This window comes from Myripristis murdjan, chromosome 10 (assembly GCF_902150065.1).
Source record: "Myripristis murdjan chromosome 10, fMyrMur1.1, whole genome shotgun sequence".
Classification (NCBI taxonomy): domain Eukaryota; kingdom Metazoa; phylum Chordata; class Actinopteri; order Holocentriformes; family Holocentridae; genus Myripristis; species Myripristis murdjan.
The window spans coordinates 14963724-14984736 of NC_043989.1; the positions used below are offsets into that span (position 1 = coordinate 14963724).

General features: G+C 42.0%; 2 protein-coding genes across 2 annotated transcripts; one reads left to right on the plus strand and one right to left on the minus strand.

The window, feature by feature from the left end:
- Nucleotides 1–391: 391 nt before the first annotated feature.
- ints6l (integrator complex subunit 6 like) lies at nucleotides 392–16257 on the plus strand. The gene is made up of 18 exons (XM_030062136.1): nucleotides 392–671; nucleotides 790–867; nucleotides 4333–4482; nucleotides 6173–6262; nucleotides 6695–6878; nucleotides 6987–7115; nucleotides 7582–7745; nucleotides 8345–8497; nucleotides 8786–8918; nucleotides 9296–9390; nucleotides 9491–9601; nucleotides 10916–11131; nucleotides 11260–11386; nucleotides 11857–11999; nucleotides 12100–12328; nucleotides 13764–14153; nucleotides 14394–14487; nucleotides 14896–16257. The coding sequence occupies exons 1-18, from the start codon at nucleotides 561–563 to the stop codon at nucleotides 14996–14998; spliced, it is 2700 nt and encodes an 899-aa protein (XP_029917996.1). The 5' UTR covers nucleotides 392–560; the 3' UTR covers nucleotides 14999–16257.
- Nucleotides 16258–17197: 940 nt separating this feature from the next.
- Nucleotides 17198–20616, minus strand: mmgt1 (membrane magnesium transporter 1). Its single transcript, XM_030062527.1, has 4 exons — nucleotides 20459–20616; nucleotides 20058–20110; nucleotides 19861–19964; nucleotides 17198–18086 (listed from the first exon to the last, which is right to left on the minus strand). The coding sequence occupies exons 1-4, from the start codon at nucleotides 20535–20537 to the stop codon at nucleotides 17930–17932; spliced, it is 393 nt and encodes a 130-aa protein (XP_029918387.1). The 5' UTR covers nucleotides 20538–20616; the 3' UTR covers nucleotides 17198–17929.
- Between the last annotated feature and the right edge of the window lie 397 nt (nucleotides 20617–21013).

A 21013-nucleotide genomic window follows, 5' to 3' on the forward strand; every position in this document is an offset into this window, starting at 1 on the left:
TGTTAATTTTATGAGAGCATGATGCCCCATAACGTGCATCATGCGCTCCAGTTTGCTCTCACCGCCGGAGCTGCAGGGCCAGGAGGAGGAGGAGGAGGAGGAGGAGGAGGAGAGCGCAAAGCACGACACAAAGTGCTAACGAGCTGCAGCATACACGCTCCGCAACAGCGGCCCGCCTGCATAAATAAAGTGCAAACTAAAAACTCTTAATAGGCGGATTTAAGACAAACGCCTGGAGCTCATTACATATTGATAATGTATACGGAGGGGGCGTGGTCAGTGTGGACGGGCCCAGCCAATCGCGTGGCGGCAGTTGGAAAGGGGGCGGTCCGCTGTGTTCGGAGCAGAAGTTCAACAGCGCGAGCCGAGGCAGCGCTTTGGAAAGGCAGATAGAGAGGGCAGCGGCGAGGGGTGGCTGTACGACCCTCTTCAGGAGGGGAGGGGGGTCTGATTATAACAAAATATATATACACACATGTGTCAACGCCTTAGCCGCACGATAGCTCATATGTGAATAACAGTTATTTTAGAAAGCATACAGCCGTGGCTATCCATTTAAAATGCCTATTTTACTTTTCCTGTTAGACACGTCCGCTTCTATGAATCAGCGCACTTATTTGGGTACGACGTATCTGGACGTTGCTAAAGGCGCGGTTGAGGTCTTTATGAAGGTAAAGAATGATTTTACCCCGACTTTTTTTCAGCAAGTTATGTGCCTTTGATGAGCTTAGGGTTCCTTGGACAAAACAGGTCGAAATTAATATGTATTGTTTGGTTTTCTTTTGACAGCTGCGTGGCCGAGACCCGGCTAGTAGAGGCGACAGGTACATGCTAGTTACATTCGATGATCCACCATACGGAGTAAAGGTAATTAGCAACTGGTGCATTTTTTTTATTTGATAAGTCGAAAGTATTTTTTCTGTCAGTGAGACTTGATTGTCCCTCTGATTTGTAGCCAGGGCTGGGAGGCTTCCCGGTGGCGAAAACGGCATTTTTTTGCTCTAATACCCGCAGACCCGGAGCAGCGCTGCCTCTGAACATCAGCGGACATTTTGCTTTTGTGTTGAGAAAAGTCTCGGGCGTTGAGATGGAGGCGGAGAGATTTATTATCGTCTCTGACGTCTCGTGTTTTTTTGACGTTACACGGTCCGGATTGGTCCAACAGCCCGCCCATCCTCCCCAAACCCGCCCCTTGCATCCTCCATGCATTACCATTGGCCAATGTGAACTGAAAGTTGATAAGCCCTATTCATCATGAGATTTTTTTTTAAGTATATTATTATTAAACATGATAGTTCCTTAAAGTAAATTATGTAAATGACAATTATTCACATGATAATCATTTCTCATGCTGGTATTATGAGCATTACAGAAAACCCATCATTGCCCAGCAACTGCACTCTCTCTCTCTCTCTCTCTCTCTCTCTCTCTCTCTCTCTCTCTCTCTCTCTCTCTCTCTCTCTCTCTCACACACACACACACACACACACACACACACACACACACACACACACACACACAAAAACAAACACACATGCACACACACAACCTGTGAATCACTGCAATAATTTCAAAGGCTTTATGTCAGGCAAGCTCTCCTCACAACAAACCCATTGAGTTGTTTATGAGTCGGCACATCACTGTAAACTTTTGCATGCCAAATAAAATAATATCTATAGCGCTTATGAACCTCTGAAACCCCTGGGCTGTGTTATCAGACGTCACTGATCTTGGTAACTCCTCAAAGAAAAGGTTGTCGGCTCACTGTGTTGTAGGCTTACTTCATCCCATTTCACAAACCTTTGTTGACACATAGAAATGTTTGCTTTCCTTGTGCATTTTTAATTTTCCTGCTTGCTGGCTGCAGCACCAATCCTTATAGTCTACCAGAGCTAAAAAAGTAATCAATTACTTTATCTGAAGTACTGTGTGCAGTTTTATTGTTTTAGTGTAGACTGTAGTTTGGATGTAGAGTTATGTTATGAAGTATAGGCTAGTACAAGTTATAAGGTGCTATACTTGAGTAGTTAATTTCTGGTGAATCAAATTGTCGCTTTTATTCCACTGAATTTCAAAGTTCAGTTTCAGAGTATCCCAATTCTTACACACTTATTCAGCACCTGCAGCTTTGTTTTACTATGAAGAAAAAGGCTTTGTAATAGAAAACACATGATAAAGTCATGCAGATGTCACTCATTTAAACTTTAGCACAGACATTGAACCAGAGAAGCCATAAACATCGCAGCTCATTTCAGCTGAATCTATATTAGTATAATAACCTAATATGTTGTCACACAGAAAAACAAGGGCATTATATTGATGTACCCCTAAGCTTGATAAACTTGCTTATTAAAAGGCCGATGTTTAAAAGCAATAGTTCCCTTCAAGTGAAATTCCCACCAAAGTGGTTTTGAACTTTTTCCAGGGTACTATTTTTGCAATTGCTCATTTACAAGGATTTGTGTTCTTTCACTACTCTACAATCTGTAACAGCTGAATAAAGAGCTCTTGTTTCTTATTAACTGATCTCCAATGTGGTATAGTGTTATAAAAAGCTTTTTATGAGGGACAAAATAATTGCCAGATTATAAGCATAGATCTTCATTGATTTCCATGCTAAATCGCGTTAAAATCTGGCAGAATAATCAATTTTATCTCACTGGCCCAGTACTCACACATGACTGTAAATAGGAATCTGCTTTCACGGATGTTTTTTTTTTTTTTTTTTTTTCCCAAGCGAGTGTCATAAAGATAAATATTGTACTGTGTTGCCATAGGCCTCAGTGTAGAACTGGGGTCACGGCATGAAATGTCTGTTATGTGTGGACGAGGTCGTTTGTAATTCATTTGATGCAGCGATTATTTTATCCAGCCATTGACCTTGCAGTAGTCACCATATATCTAGACTGCAGCTGAACACGTCATACTGAAATAGCCATGCTTAAATCATATTAGGCAAACAATCCCAAGATCTGTGCTTACATAAAACCATCCACACACTGCTTTGTGGAGTGCTTTTTCTCTCATCGTAAAGACTGTCCTCAACTCTTCTTCCTCCTGCTCTTCCTCTCTTTGTCTTTGCTGCCTTGTCCTTTGTTGTTTTCTCCCTGCTTTGTGCACAAAGGATTATGATAAAAGGACAAGGTTATGCTGAATGGGGCTACTCTTATTGCAGAATTACAGAGACAATAAATTGTTGATGTAGAGGGGGAGAAAGGAGGTTGGGTGGGAAGAAAACAGAAATATTCTCTAGTCTGAATTATTGAGTGCAAGCTAGGCCTGACATTCCTGCAGGCCTACAGAAGGGTTTTTGCCGTAAGTTAACACAAGCTAAGCGCCTGGTTCTGGGTTAGTATTACGCTGTGCATGTTTATACTTTCTGGTTTGCTTCACCAGTGCAGTAATATTGCATGCATGACCTGTAAGCTATTTGGTCAGCGTCATTCTTGTTAGACTCTGAGCCTTCCTTGAAATTCCAGCTGAATGGTGATGCTAGATTGATATGCTGTGATAATCTCAAAATTTATCCACTGGCCTGATCCAGAGCAAAACAGCATGTTGATACTGCCTATCCTAAGCCTTTTCTCTCTCCTTTTCCCTCTCACTCTCCATCTCTCTTTCTCTCTCTCTCTGTATTCTGTCTCTGTCCCTGATTCCTCTGTCAGAGGAAGTGTGGCAGTGCTTACCATCAAGGTGGTAAGCTTGCAGGTCATCCTTAGATTAAGCATAAAGCTGTTGCAGTAAGGTACTTGACCTCACTTGAGGAAAGAGCAAGAGCAGTCACACACCCACATCTCTCCCATGGGAATGTATCTGTCTCAGAGGACAAGCAACAGTGGGAAAATGTGTTTTATTATTATTATTATTATTATTATTATTGTTGTTGTTGTTGTTGTTATAATTTTTGCTTGTGATGTATGAAATTGGACTGTTCTTAAGCAACACCATGCAGGACTGAGCTGTTCATTCTGAAATTTGCAATATTATCTTGATTTTCCAGAGTTCCACATAACCTAATCTCATTTTATTGGTGTATAATAACTTAATTTAGATTTAAGATGCGGCTCAGAACCAATCGGCTACCCAGTTTTAAACTCCTCACTCAGATTAATAATCATACGCTTGACATGAATGAGTTTGTGGTTGTCTGTGTACAAAACTGTGTCTGTTTTTGTAATTACACAGCATGTGTATTTTTGGATGTGTGACTATTTTGGGTGCTGATGTGACAGTGCACCACACGGTGTGACTTTGGCCTCCTCTGGTAGTGTTTTTGTTTACGACTCAATGCTATGCAGTGAATGCAGCGCTCTATCCATGTGTGTATTTCAGGCCGGCTGGAAGGAGAACCATGCCACCTTCATGTGTGAGCTGAAGAACCTGCAGGCATCGGGGTTGACCACGCTGGGTCACGCGCTTCGCACAGCCTTCGACCTTCTTAACCTCAACCGCCTCGTCTCAGGCATCGACAACTACGGACAGGTATTTGACAAAAACATCCTGTTACTGTAGGTGCTTCTTTCTCATGGGCAGCAGTCTCAGCCATGATGGCTGAGTGACTCTCTGAACGGTTTGAAAAGCACATCATTATGATTTTTTAGAAAAGTAGAGTTCCCTTCTGCATAACAACTCACAAGCTTTATTGAGTGTTTTAGTAGGAGACTGGAAGGTCACCAAAACAGCCTAGTTATTTACAGATCCCTACAGAATTACTCAGTCCATCACTGATTGTAGTTGTAAACGTGACGTCAGGCACCAGTTTTCAATGACGAGATAACAGCTCTGTTAACGCCCTCATCAGGTTTTTGTTATGATGAATTGTTTTTATGTGTTGAGGTTATATTATGGAAAATTAATAATCAGTCAAGATATGGAAAACATACACACAGAAACTTAAATTTCAGTATAGATGCTGGGTGGGAAAACCCGACAGGAGGACATTACTAAGAATTAGAAAGGCTCCCACACACTCATCACCTCTGCTTAGTGCTTAATTCTCAGTGTTTCAGTATAAAATGTTTATTGAGGTCTTGATAAAGGCTTTATACTATGCTGTATTAAGCAGAGGTGAAGCGTGTGCGAGAGTCTACATTGACAAAAAATGTAACATGTGGTGAAAGTAATCCTCAGGGACTTTCTTTTTGATATTGTTTGGCATTCATTCCAGGGAAGTGATTTGTGTTTGATCTTGCTGCTCGTCACTTCTGGTGTCCAACCCCAAAAAAAAAACGATTAGGTGAGAAACCACGTCAGGAAATGCACCCTTTACAGTTTCATAGTCTCTGGAATATGGGTGGCAGTGACCTAGATGTGCAGAAAGGTGCAGAAACAAGCTGGGGAAAATGTGCTTAAAAAGAGATAAGTGCCCTTGGGCAAGGCTGTTAACCTCCACTTGCCCTAGTGTAGCCTCTCATTGGCCAGCAGTAGAAGAATGTGATTGTACTGGGCAGCTCCCATTTGTGGATGTATGTAACTGTATGAGTACAAAGCTGCTGACAAAGCACAGGCGTGCTTAGTCAAATGAGATCTTCGCTGTTCAAAGGCTTTTAGTGTGGAATTTCCTTTATTCCTATCTGGAGACAAAGGGAGGCATATCTTCTCCATCATGGATCTTAATCCACTCCAGCCTGTCTCAGTCAATATTGTCGCCAGCTCCTCACACACATCATTTCTCCAAAAGGCAGTGATGGATTAGCACACTCAAGTAGTGACGCGAGTTGTGAGCATCAGGAATGTGTAAATCTACTTAGGCACTCCCTGTGTGTTTGAATGAGACAAGGCTGACCCCTACAGTACAGTGGGAGAGGCGTCTCTGACACGAGGACACTCAGCAGCTCACAGGTCGACCAAGACAGGAACGTTAAAATCACAAGCTGCAGAGCGCATTTCATGTCTATATCCAGTGTGTGTTCTGCAAACATATTTTGGTCACAAGCTTTTGGTTATTAGAAGTTTATGGCTAATGTCGTAGCCATAACAGTGTCCAAGTGGGGCAAATGTTTTGTTCCATTACAGCAAGCATGAAACACAAGTAACATTTTGTATTTCCACAGAGAGCAGATCAGTCTGTCGGGTCTACACAGTGGAGGAGACAGACAGAGAGAGAGACTAAAGGAGGTCACATTTTACCTGCACATGTTTTTGACTGTTGAACTTGACTGTTTCCCCTCAGGGCCGTAACCCCTTCTTCCTTGAGCCGTCTGTGATCATCACTATCACTGATGGGAACAAGCTAACACACAGCTCTGGGGTGCCAGATGAGGTAAGGATGTGATGGCTGCATCAGTGCTACTGTCTGTTGGCTGGTAGTATTGATCCTCATAAAGGGCTGAGTTTGCAAAATGAAGAATAGTTTATTTTCTCTATTGTTTAAGTCTCACCAGAAATCGTTACAACACAAAAAATGTATGAGTGATTATTTTGCTGAACATTGTGCCTCAATCTCACGACTTTGACTGTAGTTGTCAGTGTTTAAGGAGAACATCTAAAGAATTTGTTAAAGGTTTACCATGGAAACCATTGAGCAGTCCTCACTTCTCTCTACTCTTGGCAGTTTTGCATAGTGCATCTTTAATGTAAACTAAAATATCTTTTTACATCAGGGTCCCATGGGCAAAACCCCCGGCCTAAGCCAGTTTTCATTCATACACCACCTCTCATAAGGCTTTCCTCTGTGTGCCCTGACCTGCTGTAGCTGCACTTGCCTCTGAACTCGCCCCTGCCCGGCAGTGAGCTGACCAAAGAGCCCTTCCGCTGGGACCAGCGCCTCTTTGCCCTGGTGCTGAGGCTGCCAGGAGCAACCATACCAGACAGTGAGCAGCTTGGTAGTGTCCCCACAGATGAGTCAGCCATCACCCAGATGTGTGAAGTCACAGGAGGTTTGACTCTATTTTTGCTTTGGTGCACCACCATTACTACTGTTTTGTTGAAAAATTATGGCACTCTGTGTGATATTTGTGATAATCATGCAGATATCTGTTTTACAGGACGATCGTACTGTGTGAGGACGCAGAGGATGTTGAACCAGTGTCTGGAGTCTCTGGTGCAAAAGGTTCAAAGTGGTGTCGTTATTAATTTTGAAAAGACAGGGCCAGATCCGCCTCTAGTAGGAGAGGGTAAGTCCTTTTTTTTTTAAGATTATTTGGTTGGCATTTATGCTTTATTTGACAGTCACAGTAGAGAAAGGCAGGAAAGGCAGGAGAGAGAGGGGGGATAACATGCAGCAAATGGCCTGAGGTTGGATTCGAACCCAGGACACTGTGATCAGTACTCAGCCCTAGCACATGGTGCGTGCTCTTATCTAGTGAGCTACCAGGGCACCCCAAAGGGGGTACGTCGTTTTGATGGGTGCACACCAAATGGGCGCAAGCCAACAGCCATTATTTTGAACAGATCTTGTCTCAAAATATCACCAAGAACAAATGTAAGGACCTATATTAACATTTGACATAATTACAAAAGAGCAAAAAATGAAGTTATTCTGCTTGTCTTGCTGATGTACAGTATACAGCTGACTGTGGCAGTTCTCTAATGTGCATCCGGAGTGTGTTTGTGTTTATCTTTCCCACTTTTGTGTTACAGATGGCTCAGTGGAGTCAACTCGTCCCGTGTCATCCTTTAGTCCACAGCCCTGGCACAGTTGCCACAAACTCATCTATGTGCGGCCGAACCCAAAGACAGGGGTGCCAGTTGGACACTGGCCCATACCAGAGTCCTTCTGGCCGGACCAGAATTCTCCAACTCTGGTGAGCTGACTCAACTTCTGAAGATGTCAGTGTCATCTACAGTCAGTCATACTGCAAATGAAGTCTCATTTCACTGCAATAATAACTTTGTTTTCATGATATATGTAGCCATCTGGACATATATTTGTTTTCAGTGAGTTGATAATCAGGTCTCAGTTTGACTTAATAGAATGGGGGACTGTTAATCTCCCACTAATTACATCGCCTGTGTGCTGTCACCCTCTGGGACCTGTAACAGTGTAGGTGTGCAGCTACAGACCGACAGACACACACACACACACACACACACACACACATATTCATGCACCAACATGCTCCCCTCTCTCTCACTGTCTTTGACATTAGCTGTGATATTATGAGCTCTGCGCCAGTGTTTTTTTAGACGTAGGGCTAATTTAAGGTGTGAAACTCTGCAAGCTCTCACTCTGCAATTTGTGTAATGGCAATCCTTCTCATTTACTTTTTTTTATTGCTTTGTTTTACACTCCTATCACAGGGACATCTTACTCAGTGCAGCTGACTTCCAAGATAAATATATCAACAACTTGTCGAATTCATCCTCCACTGTTTTCCTCTCTCTCTCCATCCTCTGCCCCCAGCCACCTCGCACGGCCCATCCTGTGGTGCGTTTCTCCTGTGTGGACTGTGAGCCCATGGTGATCGACAAGCTGCCCTTTGACAAGTATGAACTGGAGCCATCTCCTCTCACCCAGTACATCCTGGAAAGGAAGTCTCCACACATGTGCTGGCAGGTAGTGTAGAGATGCACACACCCATTAGCACTGCTGGTGTGTTTGTTTGTACTGTCACTGGTGTTGCCTGAGGGGTTGTCCTAGGAAGCTGAATTAATTAGGTTGCTGATTCAAAATATCCTTTAACCATTTGGCAGCGGTGAATGTGAGATGAGTCATAGTTACAAAATCTGGTCAGGAGACACAAATCTGCAAAGTTTTTCAGAAGTTTGGCTTTTAAGTTTAATAACAGAAAAAATGATGTGATTCTGCCTTTAATTGTGTTTAACTTTCTTCAAACTTCCTCAGGTGTTTGTTAGCAGCAGTGGGAAGCAAAATGACCTGGGCCAGCCCTTTGGCTACCTTAAAGCCAGCACCACTCTCACCTGTGTTAACCTCTTTGTCATGCCTTACAACTACCCAGTCCTTCTCCCACTCCTTGGTAAGAGATACAGGCATGAAATGTTTTTGTTTTTAGATCAGTGGTTCTGAGCTGATTTTCTGTCAAAGCATTATTTTTCTGAGTTGTTTGTAAAGTGGAGGTTTTTTTTGATAGTTTACAGCTTCAAACATGATCACAAATAACAGCACTCTTTCAGTGCAGAACATGGACATCAGCATGTTGTTATGTTGTATTAACACTACTGTGAAACAAATACATCAGTAAAACTAAAGGGAAATGTTGGGTCTGTCAGGGCACACAGGATGCCCAGCCAGATATGTTGAGCAGCCCAAAGCAAAAAAAAAAAAAAAGGAGGAACTGTTGTCTGTTTGCCTGATGATCCAGAATATTGACATATTTTCTTTCTCTCCTTTTAGATGATTTGTTTAAAGTGCACAAACTAAAACCGAACCTCAAGTGGCGGCAGGCTTTTGAAATGTACCTGAAGACCATGCCTTCATACTATCTCTTGGTAAAGAATATAGTTATGCCACTTTTCCCACATTTTTATGTTGATGTTTGTTGTTGCATAGCTTTAACATCCTAAATCTTCCCTTGCCATCTTACCGCAGCCCTTAAAAAAGGCACTGAGGATGATGGGTGCACCTAACCTTATTTCAGACAACATGGACTGTGGCCTAAGTTACAGTGTCATCTCCTACCTGAAGAAGCTCAGCCAGCAGGTAATTGCTCTCTGCACCCACACTGACTGTCATGTCCAAGCAGTGTAAAAAGTACAGTGGGCAGGATGGCCTAATGGTTAAATGTGTGACCTCACTGCAAGGTCACATATTTAACCCGCTGCAACAGGCACTGTGTCCTAGATCAAGAGCCTGAACCCTTAAATGCTTACTATTTGTACATTGGTATTTAAGTAAGTAAGTAAAATTTATTTATATAGCGCTTTTCTCAGAGAGACCTCACAAAGTGCTTTACAAGTTATAAATACAAATGGGTATGGGTAAGAGCATCTGCTAAATTCCTACAAGGTAAATGTAAAAACTTTAACTCTTGCAATATAGAAAAAAATGCAAGTGCTTGCAAAACCAGAGTCGTTTGCGAAAATGCACATTATAGCATTTTATAGAATTATACTGTCAAACAGGGTAATTTGATGGGGATAAATGGTGAAAGCTTCCTTCTTATAGACACAAATTATTGAGTGAATGGCCATTATTATCTGTTAATTTTAGACAAAATGTGAGAGGGAAAATATAATTAATTGCACCAGCATCGCTCCTGTTAGATACATTTTGACTGAAATCAAAAAAATGTAAGCGTTGTTAAGATAGGCAGCACTGATGCTGAAGTTTCTCACTCAGCTGATCTAACACGCTCAAAAACTACGACATTTATCATGTGGTATTGTAGGTAAAGAACATGTATTGTACCAGTCATTGCTGTACTGAAGTGTTGTTGTAATTCAGTCAGTGAACTGTTCAGACAGTGGACTACAGCTCATAAATCACTAACTTCTTTACTTCAGTATTTGATAGAAACTATGGCTGTCAAGCCAGAAAATCAAAAATTTACCCAGAATCTTGATGTGGTGTGTCTATGGTTTGAACAGGAATACTCTTCGTTATAGCTGCAGCTAATGATTATTTTCAAAGTTGTTTAATTCATTTTTTTGGATACTCAATTAATTATTTAGTCTATAAAATATCAAATCTGATGGTAAATGCTGATGAGAATTTAGCTGAGCCCAAGTGATTAATTTTATAATGATATGAACAGAGAAAATCAAGACAATCTTGTCATCTTAATGATCTTCGTGAAGCTGGAATCAGAATATATTTGGGATGTGATAAATCCCAAACATGCCCTTGATAAATTACTAAAACAAATCATTGATTTTCATGACTGTAATTGATTAAATGTCAAGTGACTGATAGTTTTGGCACAATCCTTCATCAAAAGCTGAAAGCTGTCTGAATTTTACCACCTAGACAGACAACTATAAGAAGTGGTCTTTCTCTCTCCTTTTTGGTGTAAAGGCAAAGATCGAATCAGACCGTCTGATAGTGTCTGTGGGGAAAAAAGCCCCCCAGGAGACCGGTATCAAGGTGAAGAACCACTCCAGTGCGCTCTCTCTGGCCCATCGCTGTGACTTCAAACAGCTGCTGCAGGGAATCACCGGGGAGGTTCCCCTTCGCCTGGCAGACATCAACTTCAAAGAGTTTGCTGGTTTCCAGATCGCCCTGCTCAACAAGGTAGATAGGAGACGGCGGGATCATTTCTGAAATGCATGACATATTTCTTGTGGGTGGTTGAGAATGAAAACAGGACGGGTGCGATCTTTGGTGGGTTGTCCCTCACTAAATTTACCACCTATGCTCAGGATCTGAAGCCTCAAGCCTATCGGAACGCGTATGACATCCCAAGACGGAACCTGCTGGACCAGCTAACGCGGATGCGCTCCAATTTGCTGCGGACGACGCAGAAACTGATCAGGGGGCAAGATGAAGGTATATCATCCCACCATTAACAGGGAAATGGAGAAGAAATTAATTCCTGGCCAGGTTCCTTCATGCTGATGAAACTGGCAGTCATTAGTCAAGGAGGGCAAGAGGGGAATAGAGTGAAGCAATTAACTGAGAACTTGCTGCTATGATGAAATTTTGCACATACACCCAGTAAGTAGTGTATGTTCTGGAAACTCTGTCTCTGTTACTCTCATTATCAACATTTTATGTGTTGTCAGTGATTTGCCCAAAGGCTGTGCTGCATCATGCATGGAGGGAGTGTGGGACAAAGTAATTTGAAGACCTGGAATACTACACAGTCCAAGCACCAGAAGCATTAGAAAAAATATATAATTAAAACAGGATCAGTTTCCTCCTCTTCACAGTTTATTCTTATGTTGAAATTTGATGTTTGAAACTTAGATAGTCTACTATATAGTTTACATTTCCCTTACTTGTGTGGTTGTTTTCAGACTATCTGCACAGTATACCAGTGGCTCAGATGGGAAACTATCAGGAGTACCTAAAGATGATGCCTTCTCCTTTGAGGGAGATCGACCCTGACCAGCCAAAACGCCTCCACACGTTTGGTAATCCCTTCAAACAGGACAAGAAGGTAATAGTATCCTGGCAAAAAAAACCCTGTCATCTTCACCCAGCATTTTGTTTTGTAAATTTGTATGTCTAATTTCTTTTCTCTGAATTATTTCTCTCAGGGGATGATGGTTGACGAGGCAGACGAGTTTGTAGCGGGCCCTCAACACAAGAAAAGAGGGAGCTCAGGTGATTCCAACTCGGGCGCTGCTCTGAAGAGGAGGCGCAGCATGTCCCCGCTGCTACGGCGGCCGCAGACTCCTCCAATGAACTCCAACCACGTGGTGGCGAAGGGTCTTGCAGGGGTTCAGGGGCAACTGAACCTGATCAAGCCCATCCCACAGCACAAAGGTAGGAGTCAGAGCAACCAATCAGAATTGTATGTATGGATGCTACAAGAATCAATAATATAGGTATCAAGTCAATACTAAATCTTTGAAGACAATATCAATAGTGCTGTTATTACTATCATTAGTATCATCAGTAGTAGTCATGCTTACACAACTGCAAATCACAATGACAACACATAATTATACCATATACTTAAAGTTAACCACATAATCATATAGATACAGCAGGACATTTCATACAGTTAATTTCTTAATTTGAAAATACAATTTTGTTGGGCTGCGTTTTTTTCTGCTTGTACCTCAGCGTTCTTATTCCAGTGTAACCTGTATGTTTAAAAGGTCTAGGATTCGGATTAGACCTTTTTCACAACAGCCTGAATAGCAGGTAAGCACAGGTGTTACCAATGAAATTAATCACGGCTCTGTTCCAGTCGGGTCTTACTGACTGGCTGGCTTACTGGAAACGCTCTAGTGCACCTAAATGGAACAGAAGCTTAATTAATCATCATCATAAGTAACACCTGTGTTTACCTGCTACTTCATGTCAAAAGGGTCTGGCCATGGGCTGTGTTCAGAGAGCCAGTAAAAAGTGGCCTAGATCTGAAATTATTTCCTCAAACGTGACACAGATCTGATTTTTACGCCAGTGTGAACAGCAAAAAGACACTGACTCTGGAATTTTCAATTCTGATTTTGGCTGTTTTCATATGTGGTCCTAAATCAGACACGTATCTGATTTCTGCTGATGTGACGGCTGTATGAACACTCACACCAGAATTCATGTGTTTTTTTTAATCCCACTGAGCACACTCACATCTCTGTCAGAGCGTCATCGTTCACTGATTGTCAACAGTGGTGGACAAAACAAAATATGGGAGATAGCAGCAACAAAAGTGAGATACATGGGAAGATGCTTCAGTCCAGGCTCTTTTTTGCCTCCTTACCCTCAGACAGAACAGCTGAGGGACAGCCACCACACCTCTGTTACCACAGCAAACCATTACTGAAATGAATGCCTGCACCACCATTTACTGCATTGTGATGATGGACTGTTGTGTCAATTGTGTTTTTTTTTTGTTTTTTTTACTAGCATGTATGCTTGTTGTAAATGTGAACATGTGGGTTCACAGCAGAGATCTGTTCACACTGATGTCAGATGCGGTCCCCATACAAAGATGAATGTGAAAAGTCAAGTCTTGGATCACTTTCAGCCACTGTGTTAATGTGGCCATGGAGTTTCCCCGGTGTTGTTATCAACTACCAAAACTGATACTGTGACATCCTGAGCTGTTTGTGCAGATCACAGCGATGCAGTTGCACCCTCAAGCATTTGACCTGCATTGTGCATGGACTGGATAGCAAAGTGCTGACAGCAAAATAGTTTTCAAATTATTCCAAGATGTTTAATCCAAAGCATTCTTTGTTCCCCCCTGCAGGAGTGGATGGCAACAGTGTGATGGTCAGTGAGAGTAATGGTGAGGGCGTTCTTGGACCCGACTCAGGGGACAGCTGGCCCACCGAGGTAGACGCGGTGGCAGGGAGCCCAGCTCCTCTCAGCCTCGGGGAACGGGTCGGACTGGGAGCAGCTGACCAGGCAGAGGACATTTGTGTGATAGAGGAGAGACTATCAGAGGACGGTTTGGACGAGCGGCCTGTGGAGGAAAAACACAACTGTGAACAACTGAGTCCGCCGAGCCAGGAGGGGGCATCAGAGGGTGCCGGAGCCGATCCGGCAATGCCTGAGACCATATTCATACCACCACTAGATGGCAGCCAAGCAGAGCTGCGGACGCGGGTCATCAAGGAGGTCCGCAAGCCTGGCCGCAGTGAGTATGAGGCACACAGCCTACTCCATGTACACAGTCACACACTGCAGTAAGGTTCAACACACTAAACTCAAGACGTTATTCAGTATTTTAATAATTATATCATAACTGAGAGATTTGATATTTGTAGTTATTGCACTATAATGATAGTACACTTATTTTCTTTCTAAGTTGCTGACGTAAGTGTTATTTTGGCAACCTTTTGGGTGTTTGTTCACCTGGCTGTTGTTTTTTTCCCAGATTATGAGGCAATCTTTAGACTACTGCAGGAGGTGAAAGGATCCGTTAATGTCCAGAGGTACTTCATCCACCATGCTATCAAAGAGGCTGCCAGGTAAGAAACACACTATCATTCACCACGCGTGTCCATATTCTTTTATTTCAGTGTTTTGTCACAACTTATTATTCACTCAGTTTACTATGAGCAATGTTGAGCATAAAGCATTAACATAATCCTGTCTGTGACAAGGAGCGCACCGGCTCAACAATGTGCCATTTAGACCTCTCTCTCTGCAGTCTCATCATATCATAGATTTAGTGTCCTTGGAGTGCTGCAGCTATTAATACCGAGTCACACCTACACTGCAGTCATTTTCAGAGAGGCAGGTTCATCTGCATGAAAAGGCACATCTCTTCACTTGCAGTCGAAGGCTCGGTGCCTTGAAATGAACAGACAGCACAGTTGTCTGTCCTTATTCATTTTCCTCTTCCTCTTTTCTCATTTTCCGCGTCCGTCCCCCAGGTTCAAGAAGCGGGTCCTGATCCAGCAGCTGGAGGGAGCCCTCGCTGAGCTGGAGGAGAGGCAGACGCCAGCCTCCCGGCTCACCAACGATCACGGCAGATAGTGAAGAGAGCATGACTCCCTGCCACTAAAGGCAGAAACGCGAACAATGTACTTCCCCCTTTTGAGGGATACAGCATATAGTGTTGAAAAAAACAACCTGGTTGTTTGACCTTGAAGAGCAAAGAGAGGGTGGGATGGAGGGGAATAGGACAAATGCCCAGACTGCAGATGCCCCTGCTGTCCTTGTGCTGTCACTTCAGGCTAAAGGGTTTAACTGGAGGAGGGGCCTGGGGACAGATCCACTGGGGATGAGCAAAGAGACTTTGAATATAATCCTCTTCATATTGACTGCTGCCTTTCACAACCATTTGGCTCCACATACTCATCCAGCAGGCGCACACACACACACACACACACACTCCTTACAGTGGAAACACAATAAGCAGACGGATTATGAAAATTGTAGGGGACGGGGTTTTTTCATGTGAGGCCTGTATTTGAGCTAGTATTCCCACCGTTTGTTCAGGATTAAGGCTACGAGACAGCTACTCATTAATAATAAAAAGCAACAAGGACCTTTCTTCAGCTGGTCTGACAAGTAAGTGCTACTGTAACGCAAGGCTGCCAGTGCACTTGCTTGAAGTAATAAACTGTTGTGCACTCAGAAATCTTATCACTCACATGAGAAATCTGGTCTACCTCATTATCTTTAGTGTTAAATCCACGCAGAGACGTTTTGGGCAGGTCGGACCAAACTACGCCAAATTGGACACCGACTTACTGACATAAGACAGGTGTACTCTCTAATTTATTGATTCAGTATCAATACACTCTTACCTGCCACTAGAGCAATAGCAAATGTGTTAAACTAAGGGACTGTGAGCCTGACCCCCTCCCAACCACACACACACACACACACACATACACACACACCATGCTACAATCCTCCACAGAGCCACAGTCAGCCCATTGATTCCTCCCGTTTCTGCAGCTGTTTTTAGGAAATCTGCATCTGCCAGTTGACGGTCCCCTGTTGTTGAACTTGCACAGCTGGTAAAATCTGCCTTCTGCTGCATTTTACATCAACAAAAAGACAAGTTAACAGTTCTCCTGTGTTTTTCCTTTGTTTTTACGACAGATGTACACTACTTTTTAATGTTCATAAGGAATATAGACTATTTTTGTGAATTTGTTTATTTCAGAGTATAAAAAATATTTTGGAAGAAATGTTTAAAGCGCTTTTTGTAAACTGTTAAATATATATATAAGGGAAAGTTTTATAAACTGAAGCTTTTTTTAACAAAATTAAATTACAAATATGCCCAGATACATGTGTGCATGTGTGTTTCTTCTAGGTTTAAAAACACAATAAATTACAATTTTTCAGAAAATGAAGACATAACATTTTCAGAAATCTTAGTTTAGTTAGTTTAGTTTATTCATGTTTATTTCGAATATGTCAATAAAAACAAACAATTCTGCAATTTAAATCAGAGATATACAAAATGAATAACAGATTAAAATAGCAAGATAGATTATGTATTTCATTTAATGTGTAAAAAATATATCAACAAAAGCAGCCTAAACAATCTTTACGTAACAAAACTGATTCCAATAAAAATGAATGTGGAATGTGGCTAAAAGTTGTCATAAAAACATGAACTGCTGTTAAGGGAGCAACAGAATATGAATAAATCAAGTATGATAAGTTACTCTCAACTACCTGATCTTAATTTTTGTGCGGAAATTAAGCCAGATTTGAAGTTTATTATTGGCTGTTGAATCGCACTGTGTGAATAAGAGCCAGAGCAACTGGAGCTGAGGAGGAAACATGCGTTGCCCTTCAGTGACATCTAGTGGCGGTGATGCACAGCTGCACATCTCTGAGGCCCATCCCATGCTCTGTGATGCGACCCAGTTTCCATGACAGGACTAAAAATGCCTTTGTTCTTCTGTAAGACACTTTGAATAAATGTGTCCATGAAATGGCACAATATGCAACGTTTAGCTTTCCCATATGAACGTGAACTAATTTTACAGATCTATGCATCATCTGTATTTGAGGAACATCCTGATCATCAGAAGTTAAACAATCTCAACTGATGGTCAGCTACTTGATTTGGTTTTTCATCCATGGAAAAGATATCACCTATAATCAGTCAGTATGATATAGTAATTTATTAACAATCCCTTCAATTTATCCAAAGCCTCTCCAGTTTGTAGCAGAGTAACACAAAGTCCAAAAAACTGGACACATTAGTAAAATCAGTATGCTTTTATTAAATCAAAAACAAACTGTTGAATCTTAACAAAATGTAAAATGAAGGGAAAAAAAAAAACCTGTCCAAATAAATGTACCTTAACTTTCAACTTAGTGTTCACAGTATCATTAGACTTGCTGTGACACGACGGCTGTCACACCTAGCCTGGAGTTGATTTCCTGTGACACAAACCTGCATTTACTCTTTATTGCATACAGAATGTACAGGTGAGCCTTCATGCCTGCAGGAAATCATCACAAGACATAAAGGGTCCTCAGTTCGTACGACACATACCACTTCTGCTGACATGAAATTAAAAAGTTGCCCAAGACAGCTTCTCAAGACTGATGTGTGGTTAATGAAACAAACTGTTTTTTTTTTTTTTTAATCTGCCCCTTATACAACACAGGATAGCGGTACTCCACTTCAGCTCAGAAGGGACACGAGAGAAAAGGGGAGCAGACGTCTCAAAATCTTAAGACTCCAGAGCGATTACATATATACAAACAAGTCGGCTTGAAAAAACTGAGGGGTTGGCACAGTCAGTGTTACATATGGTGGTGACCACTTTTATGGACAGATGCATGTCTGAACAGCGTATTAGTTTATGTACAAAGATAAAGTAAGGAAAATGAATGCTCACTTTTCCCCTCCATCTAACAAACCAAAAAAAAAAAAAAAAAACCTAATCTGTGCACAGAAGATGATGACGAGGGCAGGAAAGGCCAGTCTCAGTGCAAATGCTCCAGCTTGCGTAGTCGTAAGGGGTTCGGGAGGGCCTGCTGGTTGCGTGCGGAGGAGACGTCTTGCTCCAGCGTGCGGAAGAGCACTCGGCCTCGGTGGTTGAACAGGTAGAAGGACGGGTGGTTCCTCAGCGTATCAAATGTTCTGCAAGAGGGCGAAATCGTGAAAAACAATGGCATGACACAGGAAACTCTGCACGGTTCTGTGTTTGTAGAGAGAAGGAAGTTTGGACACACTGGAGTAAACCCTGGCCTCTCACACACACCAAGTCAAAATTAGTTATTATCAAAAAAAGAGAGGAATACTCACCACCAATGGTATACATAGTACACAAAAATCTGAGTCCAGGTACTTAAGTGGGTTTAAATATTTAAATAAAAGCCTTTACTTGATGAAATACGCCATTAAAACTAATAGGAAAGCATGATATATTTGATAAATGTGAAATGGAAGTTATTGTTACTGTCGTGATAAAGGAACTGGAGCTGGGAATTAGATGTGATCATGTAAAACCTTTTCATACAACAGCTGCAGTTCCTCTGAGGCTCGGTGCTGTTATATTTAAAGTCAGTAACACTGAAGTCGGTCGGAAGTTGTTTTTTCTTCTTTTAATTCGTTCATGTGTGTGAGTTGTGACTGACTGTCCATTAGACAGTGTTATTTTTAACCAGCGCTGCATGCTGGGTGTTGTATGATGCATCATGTTTAATGTAGAGCCACACTGCTCATACGAGGTTTTCTCTTGAATTGACATTAAGTTCCACTGCTGCCTGTTGGCACACTGAGAGAAAAAGACAAATATTTGTTGAAGAATGCCAATAAAACTAATCTTTCTTGTGTTAACTACAGTTTGTTTACAAAAAAATGTATTGACAGTGGGAAAATAAACTGGTCAATCTAAATAGGGAGCTTTTATCGTCCTCCTCACATATTTGCAAATCCAAAGAGTGATGTTATTGTATTGCACCCAACAAACAAACAGTCATTACACTCTACTGTTACTGGCACTGAAATTCCACATTGGTGCATCTCTAGAAATAAAGAATTTTTATTTTTAGAAAAACTGATTAATTACATATGTGATTATATATACATGGCATAACGAAATGAAAGATGGCAGATATAACTGCGGCGACACATAGCTACTGTTTTAAATGTAGCCCATTTAAACAGGGTGCCTGACACTTGAACACAGCTCCAAACTCGATATGGCTCCCTTCAGCACGTCAGAGGGCCGCGTAAACCAAAATACATTATCATATTCATTCATCTTTCTAGCACGGCGTCTATGCAAATAGTGTAGGTTTACAATGCCATCCCATCATGGTTTGACACAAGTAACAATAAAACAAATCATTTTAATTTTCCAGGCCCATTTCAGCCATTAAATTATAAAATTAGGATTCCATCTAGATTAAGCCATCAGGCGAATGTTTTTCTTTCTTTCTTTCTTTATTTTTTTACTTCTGGTGGAGTGACGGCTTCAGATCCATCTAGTAATGCTCAACACACTCTTGCTAAAATCTATAAAAGCTGTTTTGGCAGCTTCTGATGACAACACACACTATTCTGATGAGTTTGATGTTTCAGTACCGGCGGTGGGATCTTGTTGAATCATCATGTTGAGTCGATTCAGGCTGAGATCTGCTACTGTAAAATGTTTTCGGCATATAGTCTACATGTACATAACACTAATAATGTTCCATTTCATTAGTGTTGGATGGCAGGAGTGTAATCCTCCAGCACAGAAACACTAGATTAAGTAAAAAAGACTGTACCATGATGTTTGTGTGCCTGGCCCTCTGAGGCTCATGAGTCCTGTTCTCAATAATTCCCGGATTATTAACCCACTCAGCACTTTTCCTGTGATCGATCCCTCATCTGTATCACACTGAGCCGTGACAAATGGACATCTTACTTGTTTTTCAGCTCTGAGGAGGCGTCCATGTCTTTGAACTCCCCAGCGATGTGGACGATGCCATAACAAGTCACAACAAACGATAATAACGTTTGTAGGACAATCTGAGGGGGGAAAAAAACAACAATAAAGGGAATGAAAAGACCGTCACACACAGTCCATTGTGAGGATTTTAGTGCAGGGGGTGAATCACTCACATCGATCGGTAGTGTTTCGTTTTCCTTCTCTGTGAGTCGCATGTAGGATCGATCTGGAAGGCAGAAGCAGGATGTTAGCGGCACAGGACAACAGCATCACAACAAAACAGGAGTAAACAAAAACAACAGCCGTGTCTCTGCTGTCACACTGGCCTCATTAAGGCGCTCACACTTGTATTTCAGTGTTAATAGACCAGGGATTAAGATGTTTCAGCCTCCGTGTCGGTGATTTTAGCCGCAGCTAATCGGCGCTAGCAGCCCGACGGAGAGGCCCGCGGTGTCCGGATGTCTCACCGCCCCGCTGGGACACGACGCCCCGCCGGGCCGCTCGACAAACACACCGGGACATGTGTGTGTATGTGTGTGTATGTGTGTGTGTCCGCCGCCCCCCTGACACTCACGCTGCGCCGCGGAGAAAGCTGCGTGGGCTAAGGCAAAGAGTCCGACGCCGACAACACCTTTCCAAAACGACGAGGCCATCTTGAACCAAGGCGACGAGAAACTGAACCCACTGTCGCAAAAAAACGTCGTAAAGCCCAGCAGCTCCTCCCCCTCCCTGCGTCTTCTTCTTCTTTGTTGTTTTACGGCAACTGGAACCCAACATGTCTGAGTACTGCCATCATCTGGATGTTTTTTTTTTTTTTTTTTCTCGTTCATAATCCGTAATCCATTATGGTTTCGCATGAATCAGATTCATTAACAGATTTCTCCAAAAATTTAGCAAATATTTTCTTCCTTCCGCCAAGCTCTTATATTCCAATGTTCCCTCAGTTTGTGTGTTCTCTCTCCCATTTTTTATTTTATTTTTTATTTTTTATTTTTTTTGCAATTTCCTTATAATCTCTTTTCTTTCTAATTCCATTGATTATTTGTTGACAATTTTGTAATGACCGGCGTCTAGCATTTATTTTAATATTGCAAAAAAACATACAAATCTGCTAAAACTATACAAACTC

Coding starts and splice junctions, on each gene's coding strand:
- ints6l (XM_030062136.1), top strand. CDS start 561: ATGCCTATTTTACTTTTCCTGTTAGACACGTCCGCTTCTATGAATCAG. Junction 6,263..6,694: donor GCTCTGGGGTGCCAGATGAG/GTAAGGATGTGA, acceptor GACCTGCTGTAG/CTGCACTTGCCTCTGAACTC. Junction 14,488..14,895: donor GCTATCAAAGAGGCTGCCAG/GTAAGAAACACA, acceptor TCCGTCCCCCAG/GTTCAAGAAGCGGGTCCTGA.
- mmgt1 (XM_030062527.1), bottom strand. CDS start 20,537: ATGGCCTCGTCGTTTTGGAAAGGTGTTGTCGGCGTCGGACTCTTTGCC. Junction 19,965..20,057: donor ACGAAACACTACCGATCGAT/GTGAGTGATTCA, acceptor TTCCCCCCTCAG/ATTGTCCTACAAACGTTATT. Junction 18,087..19,860: donor TCCTCAGAGCTGAAAAACAA/GTAAGATGTCCA, acceptor GCCCTCTTGCAG/AACATTTGATACGCTGAGGA.